At 38.8% G+C, this 10,905-nt stretch overlaps 1 protein-coding gene across 1 annotated transcript; it reads right to left on the reverse strand.

Moving 5' to 3' along the window:
• Positions 1-5,902: 5,902 nt before the first annotated feature.
• Positions 5,903-10,505, reverse strand: blcap (bladder cancer associated protein). The gene is made up of 2 exons (XM_078249268.1): positions 10,415-10,505; positions 5,903-6,779 (listed from the first exon to the last, which is right to left on the reverse strand). Exon 2 carries the CDS (start codon positions 6,540-6,542, stop codon positions 6,279-6,281), a length of 264 nt encoding a protein of 87 aa, XP_078105394.1. The 5' UTR covers positions 6,543-6,779; positions 10,415-10,505; the 3' UTR covers positions 5,903-6,278.
• Between the last annotated feature and the right edge of the window lie 400 nt (positions 10,506-10,905).

The raw sequence follows: 10,905 nt of genomic DNA on the forward strand, positions 1-10,905 counted from the left end.
TTTGAAAATAGGCGGCCACGTGTAAACGTAGCATTTGACATAGTAGGAAAAGTACAGCTGAAATTGATAACCTTAACGATGACACAGTTCCATCAAGTGTCCCAGTGAGCTATTTCAGTGAGTCAGCATGCACAATACCAGGGCCTCTCCTAAGTGGAATGCAGCCATCATTAATGGTCTTGAATACACCTGTGCTTTTCCTACTATGACATGACAACATGTCTGCCGTGAAAAAGGTATGCACGATCTGTGCTGCCTGAACGATCCGTCCTGCGCATGCGCAAGATGTTCGCGCATGCGCAGATGATAATCATGTTTTACCGAGGATACGGCACTGCACGATCTGTTCCACGCTAGCGTCCACCGGGAAGCTAACGTTAGTTTAGCTAACAGCTAATTCGGCTAACCGCTAGCTGACAGCTTGATTCAGTCTAAAATAACGTTAACTCAAACTAAACACTGGGAAAAGCAGGCTACAGCTAAATTAAGACTTTACAGTAATAGCAATAAAGACAAGTATTGATTGATTGTATTTTAAATGAGCACAAGTAAAGTAGAACTGACGTAACAGCTGTTATATATTTTAACGGTTATTTTCAGGTTTTATTTTGAGGGTCTTTTAAAGTTATTACATGCTGTCTCAGCTAGTGGTTAGCTGAATTAGCTGTTGGCTAAACTAACGTTAGCTTCCCGGTGGAGGCTAGCGTGGAACAGATCGTGCAGTTTCGTATCCTCTGTAAAACATGATTATCATCTGCGCATGTGCGAACATCTTGCGCATGCGCAGGACGGATCGTGCAGGCAGCACAGATCGTGTACCGACAAGGTCTATTAGCAGGTATGTTCACCATCTTAGTTTGGCATTTTGCAAACATTACCAATAAACCCAAAGAACACCTGTGGCGCATAGGAATGACATTAGTTTTGGAAGTATTAAACCATTAACCAAAGTATTGGTCAAATAAGTAATATTATAACATCATAAAACAAACAGGGCAATAACTAACCTTTTTAAAGAGCAGGACAGTGGTGTTGGCAGAAAAACAAACATTTGGGGAGGCCTGTGAAAAAAATGCTTAGACCTAGGCCGGGTTATTTTGTTTTTCAAAGTCTAAAATATAAGTTGGCCTACTACAAACAAACATTACGTTTCTTTATATTACTACCAGATCGGGAGCACAGGCTTATGATAGGCTGAGATGTACAGACCTAAACGACAAAGCCAAAGGAAAACTAACCAACCCTAAACAAACACCATCAAGCTACTTACAATCTCACAGGTCCTGGTACAAGTAGAAGATTTAACCGTGCGAAATGCAAAGCCAGCTTTCTGAAGACTAACCGCATCATATCCATTATGATAGGCTATTAATATGAATACATAATAGGGGTTTTCCTGGCTCAGAATGGGCTTGTGTTACCATGATCGGTCGCGTGCAGTAAAGGCAATGAGTCTGTGTTACCTTATTTGACAGAAATCTATGCATTTTGCTGTTATTTCTAACAATTTGAAAAACAAAAATGTATATTATGCTTGACTATAAAACCCAAATTAACAAACATTTCCCCAGTGTGGGATTAATAAAGTCTATCTTATCTTATAACTGGTTAAACAAATAATATTACTATTTAAATAAATCACCGGGAGAGTCCGGTACAGCCTGACTCTGGAGATAAAACTGAGATTAGCTCTCATATTCAAGTTTATGTTCTGCTTGTTCAACTGTTTTCAACTGAGAGGATTTGAATCAATCAATTCTTATCATTTTGGTGCTGGTGATTTTCCTTTGGGGCTGGCTAAAAACTTTCCATGGGAATTAACAGGAATTAATCAGTATAAACTGAATATTTTTAATACTGCTTGTTATAATACGGTTCGTCTATAACAGGGAACTTAAATGTAATTGAAAAAAAACCCATCTTGCAGCATAATCTTGGTTAAAACAACCTGATGCAACTTCAGTTGAATGTCCTCCCTATATTCGTCAATGACATGCATACACGCAAACATTGCAAACATTTAGTTTTTAAAATAGGGGAGTTTTTTTTTATATATATATATATATTTATTTTTATTTTTTTTGGGGGGGTAAATACATAACCAATTGCTATTAACCTATGTTTGTTAATTGTATAGCCCATTTGTTCTTGAAAGGCTGGAAACAATAGACAGTGCTGATGGTTAGCTTAGCACGCATATAACCATAGTAAATCAAAGGCAGCATGCTAGCTACCTTCATATGTTAAGCTAAAGTTCAATGGTTTGGGCTACTACATAACAGGGGCTATTGAGGCCACACCCACTGCACAGATCACTTCTAGAATCCAACATTCTACAGCAGATTGAAGCTGATGCATTTGAGCCCAAGGACTACATTCCATCCAAATTCCCATAATTTCCATTAAAGTTTCCAAATTGGAATGTTTCCAAAATTCCCCAGCTAAACTTTCCATGGAAAGTTTCCGGAAATTTACCGAAATATTTCCGCCCCTTTGCAACCCTAATTATAATCAAAACGACCACGTATGTATTGTAATTTAACAGCCACAGCGGGCATAAAAAATCTTTGACATGGTTTTAACTTACCTTAGGGTGTTAAGGTGAGACGGGAAGTGGAAGATTAAATCCCAATATTGAATTGTTGACCGAAGACGCGTTGGGTAATCCAGTTTGTCTCTCCACATTCCAAGATGTCATTCGCGTTTGTCAGTGTAGGAGGGAATTAATAAGTGCCACATTTTACACCCCTGACGGAAGAAAATGTGACAGTTCCCATTTTTATTTTGTTTCGGCTGCCTAGTGAGAAAACCGAAGCAGAGTTGTTGCGGGCGTGATGGCGGCGGCTGTCGTTTTGGCAGTCCCTTGTCCTACTAGCTTAATTTAGCTATGCTAACATTTTTTCCTGTAGGATTAGCTAACTTACTTCTCCCTCCTCCAACAACAGTGGTTTTATTTTAAATATCTTGTCACTGATATTTGTTTTGACACATTATTTATATAACTTAATAGCTGCTATATTGTTTATATTTTACAGCAAAGACTATAATATTTTCAAATCCCAATTTCTGGAAGCATTTGAAAACTGCTAACTTTAGCTAGCTCACGAACATTTTCCAACTGTCAAAGGTCAAAAGTAAACTCTGCCCCACACCAACTTTCCAGACTTTTGATTGGCCAGAAAGTATGAGCGACATCTCCGGAAAACAAATCATATTTACAATCATATGGCTGTTTTTTTCTGTGCTGTAATTTTACTGTGCTTAGAAACAAAAATAACATTACTACAATATCTTTGCATCAGGAAGTGAAGATGCATCTACAAAATATTATAAATTCAAATCTTCTCATTGTGACCAGGAGACACTTAACTTTTATTTCTACATATTTGTAAAGCGTCACCAAACATACAATTAAATAATTTTCCAGAAAAAACAAAAACATTTGCAGTTAAAGAAGTTAATTAGCAACACTTTAAAGGCATTTTTGCATAGACAGCCACATTGAGAAATACAGCACCTCAGATACATTTAAAATACAGTAAACAGACGATTAAATGATTGCAGTATAGTATCTGGGACTTTAATCATAAACTATAGAGAAAATAGAAGTCTATTATAACCAAAAAGCATTATCTATGGATACTTGTAAGTTGCCATTTCCAAGGCAGTTATATTTAATAATTTCATTGATACCCACTTTGTCTCTTAAATGTAAAAAAAATACTAAACTTGCATCATCTGAAACCCACATCCAGCTCGTTTACGGTTTGCTTATACTAGACAGGGTTTCTGGAAGGTTCATCAAACTAAAATGTTATACTTTTTAGGATCTTTACCACATATAATACAATGTAATACCTATTTCACAGTCATATCAGCCAAAGTATAAAAAAACAGTAGGGATGATATGGCCTAGAGTTTTCAGTACTTCCCAGCTGTATAAAACAATAATTCCTAACAATATAGTTAAATTGAAAAATAAATAAATAAATAGATGGATTCATTTAAAACTAAAGTTGTTGCTGAATCAAAACTTGCTTATTATGACACGATGAGCTTCCTAGCTACTGTAGCTAGCAGTAGTGACAGTGTTTGCTTCAGGTCTGATGGAGCCGACTGAAACCATCACCACTGAAACAATCCCAATTTCCATATAGGACATCCGTATAACTAACAATACAAGATATTATATATATGTTAATTACATTCAAGACTTTAAATACCATCTAAAATGTGTTTGTTTTTTTAGAAGACACTGGATTTAATGCTTTAGACTTTTAAAGACCTGCAGATGGAAGATACCCTCGAAAATGTATTACTAAATTATTTGTGACTCTCTATCCAGAAAATATAGCTGTGATAAAATTATAGTATGTAATAATGACGAGTTACTTATTGCACCTAAGTGACATTTCGGTATAGACAGTATCGACCATTGAAGTTGCTTCTTCTGGGTTATCATCATATACTGAGCAATATTAAGTAGCCAATATTAGGCAGTCAAATGTATGGGGGGGGGGGGGGGGGGAGATGATAAAGACAGCTTACTTTTAGAACAGCCTTATTTTCTAATGTAGCTTATGCATAATACACATGGTGTGCCATTGTCAGAACTACTATTTTCGGCAGAAGAATTAAGCATATAAAAAAAAACAATGATGTACTGTAGAAAATAATTTTTAAAAAAATCTAAGAAAAAACTCTTAACATAAAAATGAGTAACCAAAAAGAAGATAATACTGAGTTAGACACAGTTTAACGTTGAGGAAAAACTTTATTTAAATTAAAACCAAAGCAAGAACGTAGCAGTGAAGATGGCACACACACACACACACACACGACAGTGTTGCCCTTTTCATTACCAATAAACTTTTGTCAGAATTCAATACGATTTTCTTAACCAGCACTGTATTGCTTATTCATACAACCAAAAAACTGACCATTTACTGTTCTGTAACCTTGTGTATGGTCACTTTTTATGCGAATCAACATGTCTTAATAACACAAACACAAAATATACACACCTGTCGCACGTAACACAAATTCTCTTCCATACACCCTACAGACACTCCCAACACATCCAAATTAATTTACTCTTTGGAAACTTTCAGCATTTTGTTTTAATTAATTAAAATGTGTGTGTGTGTGTGTGTGTGTGTGTGTGTGTGTGTGTGTGTGTGTAAAAAATAACAGCAACCCATGCACAAGAAATACTAAATCAATTTATTTTGAGGCGAGAGGAGGAAGAGGAGCCAGGAAGACAAAAAGAGGGGTAGCTGCAGAGCACTGTGGGTAATAACAACGGGACAGTTTCTCAGCATCATTACACCTTCTGATATGCGTTTGTGTGGAGATGCGGCAAAGAAAGTTACTCACAGCATAGTTACTGATTGTCCAGTGTCTGTGTGCTCTCCTTGTTGAGGATAGCGTTACGTGTGCAGAGCCAAAGTGGCGACAGAGTTTGGTCAGGTTGGACTGTAAAAGACATGTTGCCCCTCTTTTCTCTAGAGCTTGTGACACGTCAAGATGCCAAGTATTTCTTAACACTATATACACACGCGTATAAAGCCTGTCAACAACCGCAACAGTACGGGACTGAGAAGCAAGCATGGCTGCCAGTGAATCTTGGGAACTTCCAACTCGGTCTGGAGCTTTTAGCAGGATGGCGTTACTTTGGGCAGTTTGAGGTGGAGAGTATTTTCATTCTGAAAAGATGATTTAGCAGGTTTTTGGAGAAAGTGACGTCTCTCTTGAGCCAAGTTTGACACTGTCAAGCCAGAGCGCTAGAAAGAAACCAGAATACTGAAACACAGTGGTCACTCTAGGTAGACGTCACATGTGGTGGATATATTGTCTAATTTTCATTCAAATGCTGGAAGAAAAAAAAAGACTGCAGAAGGTGAAATTTTACTTTCTATGCATTTCAAGTTTGGATGCCCCCCCTTTCCCTTCCTGTCTCCTCCGACATCGCTTCCCCCTCCTACCACCTCAAATTCAAGTCTGTCTGTCTTACAGCATGGCAAAGCAGCCTCCCGTAATCCTTTCGAACTGGCTCTCCTTCCTCTTCAAGAAACGCCTTTGGCAGAGCGCTCTCTTTATTTGCGGTAACCCCCTCCAGCAGTCCTTCATCGCCACCTCTACACCGTTCTCCCACCCTCCAAAGTGTAGCCTATCCCCTCTTTAGTATGGCAGTATCATTCTCCAGCAACGCCTCATCACCCTTTGCCCCCCTCCCCCCCCTCCAATTCCCTCTTCCCGATATCCCCTTTTTTTCTCTCCTAGGTCCCGATAATAGCCGGGTCGTGGGCAGCGTCTGGAAGTGTGGCGTCCTGGCAGTGGTAGAGAAAGCAGTTGCCCCAGCAGCTGTAGCAGATGAGGAAGAGGGCGGCCAGGAAGACCAAGGCACAGATGGTGCAGGGCTTCCTCTCCAGCAAGAAGCTGAGCAGGTAGAAGCCCATGAACATGGAGTGGTTGAACCACAGCGCTGGGTTCAGCGGCTTGGGGATGAGCAACACCGGAAGTAGCCACTGTAGGCAATACATTGTTCCTTTTTTTAAAATGCGGCGCGTTGGCAGAGGGTCTCTGTAGGGCTGGTACAGAACAATCCCAGGTTGTTTGGAGGTCTTTGGGGGAGGTGGATGTGGCAGACAAAAGGGTGGGGGAGGGAGAAAAAAAAAAAAGACCTTAGACCGTAAGAGGGAGCGCCGTCCTACCCAACAGAGCTGGGACGGTGGAGGAACACGTCAAAGTCGCCAGACGTTGCTGTCATCAGGTCAGCCCTGGAGACAGCAGGAGGAAATAGAAGACAAGTCTGAGGACTTCAAATCCCACATGTCTGGAAAGTCTGGCCAATTACAGCTGAAACTAACAAGTATTTTCATCACTCAATCTACCTTGTATTAATTAAGCGTTTGGTCTATTTCGTGCCCAAAAATAATGAAAATGTCCATCACAATTTCCAAGAGCCCAGCAGGATGTACTCCATTTACCGACACACATGAAAAAGTAAGCTCTTAACTGAGAAATTGGAACAAGGAAATGTTTTTTCTCTCGCTTTAAATCGACTCAAGTTAATCGATTTGTCAAAATAGCTGCAGATTATTTTCCTGCAGATCGGCTAACCGTTTCAGCTCTAGACCTATTAGACGACATACTAGGCTAGGCCCTGACTAGGGCTGGCTATCGTTTAAAAACAATTATTATAATACAGATACCAATGGAGTCCTTCATTTGATGCCTGTTTTTCTTAAACTTCATTCAATTCAAATCATGTGAATGGAAGCATTCAGTTGCGTAAACCATCACCAATCCTCCGCATCCAAATGATTTTTACACGAATAATACATTTTGAAAGTGTTAAAATATTCAATCAAAAGCTTTAAAAAAAAAAAAAAAACTGTAGACTGAAGCATTATTTGGGCTCAACCACTCCACAGACTGAATGGGTCATAGCTGCTGCGGTAGTGGGCCAATCACCCACACGTCACATTCAATTGTAGAATGCCTGCGAGCAAAAACCATATTAATAGTGAGTTCTTTTCTAGATCTGGGCACAGAGAGGTTCGAATGCCCATTATCGTTTGACTGGAGAAGTTCTTGTGCAACTTGGGACTGGATTATTTTGGGTGATAACTTAAAAAAGGTACCAATGCGCAGGCCCTAACCCCAACTCACCTGCATTTCATGCAAAATTTGTATAAAACACTACACTAGGAGTAGTGCTGCAACTAACGATTATTTAATCATATATAAAGATATAAATCTGTTGATTATTTTCTAGATTAATCAATTAGTTGTCTGGTCAAAATATGTCAGAAAATGGTTTAAAGAATGTTTTTGATCAGTGTCAGGAGTAAAAAAAAAATATATATATATATATATATATATATATATATATATATATATATATATATATATATATATATATATATATATATATACACACACACACACACACATCACATTTAAGAAGTTGTAATCGGATAACTTCTACTTTTATTAGGGATGCACCGATACCAGTACTCGGGTGTCGGTCCGATACTGTGCTCATGTACTCGTAAAACTACCCCGATACAACCGCACCCGATACCACTTTATGGCAACGTCACATTAGCCTAAATAGATAAACATAATGTTTCGCGGTACGTCTGTTTTTTTTAACACTGATGTGTTTACTACTGTTGCCAGGCAGCCCTTTTTTTTTTTTTTTTTGCAGGATGGTAGGGGAAGACTCATGAATATTCATTAGGGAACTCATCCCTGAATGGCTAGTACTCGTTGCCTGCTCTGGTTGGGTTGGTTAGGTTTAGGCAAGAGGAGTGGGATTGGTTATGATTAGGGTAAGAATGTCAGGGCGAGCAAATCAGGGATGAGTTCCCTAATGAATATTCATGAGTCTTACCCCTACCACCCTCCAAAAAATGTTGAGAATGTTAAAATGTCAGCAACAGCATCAAGTTGTAGATGTTTTATTAAATTTGTTAGTCAGAAAATGAAGAACATCTGAAAATAAAACACTGAACTGTAATGGTATTATTAAGTACTCATATTGGTATTTGGTACCCAAATGTAAGTACTTGTACTTGGTTTGAAAAAAAGTGGTATCGGTGCACTTTTATTATAGAAAATGTGCTCAAAGCAATTAATCGATTATCAAAATAGTTGGCAAATAATGTAATAGTTCTAGCCTAATCGATTAATCTGCGCAGCTCTAACTAGCAGCCACTCTTTAATAGCTACAGGGTTCAAAATTTACTTTTTTCGTCCACCAGTCAAATGGCTTCATTTTTTTCCCCTAGGCACTTAGTAGATTTTTTGGGCTGGTGAGTGAAGCAAATCTACCAGCCACTTGCATATTTAAACAGCATTTGGCTGGTGGATAGTGCTTGTTTTGAACCCTGGCTACATATGATTGCAGAGCAGATTTGGCCCAAGTATCAGGTTTGTGCTTGTAAATACACTCCGTTATATATTCGCATTAGAAGAAACAGGTTATGAACAGGTATATTTATAGACATTAAAAAGGATAGAGTTCGCCTGACATGCAAGTTAGTCAGGATATTGTTACTATGGGTTTGGCACCCACACAATAACCCATGCGTCACTAATCTGTGTCCCAGCCCATGTTAATGACTTCGAAAAGTAAACATTTAGCCTATTATTAACATGTGTAATTAATGGTAACTTCCTTGTAAGGGTCGGATACTCGTAGCTTAGCCGCTCAGCTAACGTTAACTAGCTACGCACTAAACAACCCATTGTCACAATACTATTATGTGATGGCTAATTAGTGTCTAATTACATTAATCGGTTTGACTGAATCAAATGAACGGAAACAAGAGACGTTAAAGTTAGTCAGAATAACAATGTGCACTGAAATTAACGTTAAAGCTGCTGGTTTCAACAAGGAAACTGGCTGAGGCTGGATGAAGGACAAAAGCAGAGTTGCTGCCAGTTACAGCTGCTGGCATCACTCACTACCTTATTTTTACCTAACTCTGCAATACAATTATGTCGCTCTAACTATCTAGCCTTAGTATTAACTAGCTATCTAGGTTAAATTGGCAAACATTCAGTTGAACAACGTACGTTTACTGGCAGTTGTGAACTGGGCAACGTTAACACTACCTTTGTTATATCGCTACCGCAAACAGCTAGCTAGCTAGATTAGTTAAATAACGATACAAGGTTTGGTTATTTCCTTTGGTTTGTTACTGGACTGACCAATCGTAATGCTAGCTAGTTGACAGAGGCCGACTAAGTCCTTACAAGTTACCTAACGCTAGCCCATTGCTGAGGTGCAAAACCAAACCCTATTCAAAAATCTAACAGTTTAATGTCGCAAGGCTTAGTGTTGAACTCAAACGCATAAAAACATGTCAAACAAACTACATTTAGAGCCCGATGAAGCCGCTCGTTATTTCGGTATACTGCAAGTACAACAAAAAAACTTTGTTGTTAACCAATTTTAACATTTAAAACTGTCTCATTTACACTCGCCTTCCAATAGTCACCGTCGTGCGTGGTAACGTTAGCTACCAGCGTGAGCCTGCTAGCTAGATCTGGTTAGAAGGTTTTAGGACTGAATCACTCTGCAAGCCGGTGCTCTCGGGTTGTGACAAAACTATGTGACCATTTCAGGGAAGGTATTAGATCACGTTTAGTAAGTTATAAGCAAAGCTACTATAAACAACAAGCTTGGAGAGGAGTTTGGCATTAAGGTTTTCTCCGTAGACGTAAGAACAGCACGTATCGGAGGCTAGCTAGCTTAGCTTGAAAAACATAAAATTTCGCGAACGCAATGTAACGTTACAGCCGACGTAATCCAGCTAACTTATCAAAGTGAGACACGTAGATGCATTTTTAAGAGTCGGGGTCTGTGCTTGAATTCATTTGTAAAATAAATCGAACAAACCTGACATATTGTGGGCTCATTCTCAGCAGGAAGCAACCATCAACACCAAACTGACTGCGTACGTAGCGGATTCTTTCGTCTTCTTCTTTAGCTTTATTATCGGGCTACAAACCAACGTTTAAGGTGCATGCCGCCTCCTACTGTACAGGAGTGTGTAACAGCATGACTGTAAACAACCAACACTAATACATAAATAAAAAATACTTTTAGCATGTACTTGTTTCGCCCCCAGACTGTGTAGACTGTAGGCTACGATGGTTTGTCTCTAACAGTCCTTTGATACCCTTCCCAAATCTACCACCCTGTCTTCCAAGAAAAGAAAGACATCTTTCTATCTTCATTGCAACCTATTAGCAAATGTTCAACAGTTCCCTTGCAGTTACAAGTCTCACATTTATCTAATTTCTCATCATATATGAAGTAGCATTGGGTCCTGTATGCCCTAATCTTAACCTAGAATAACTGCATCTTCTTACAAGTAACTCTTCAAC

The sequence above is a fragment of the Sander vitreus genome, chromosome 4 (genome assembly GCF_031162955.1).
Source record: "Sander vitreus isolate 19-12246 chromosome 4, sanVit1, whole genome shotgun sequence".
Taxonomy (NCBI): Eukaryota; Metazoa; Chordata; class Actinopteri; order Perciformes; family Percidae; genus Sander; species Sander vitreus.

What these genes read in the sequence shown, in the direction of transcription:
- blcap (XM_078249268.1), bottom strand. Translation starts at nt 6,542, where the DNA reads ATGTATTGCCTACAGTGGCTACTTCCGGTGTTGCTCATCCCCAAGCCG.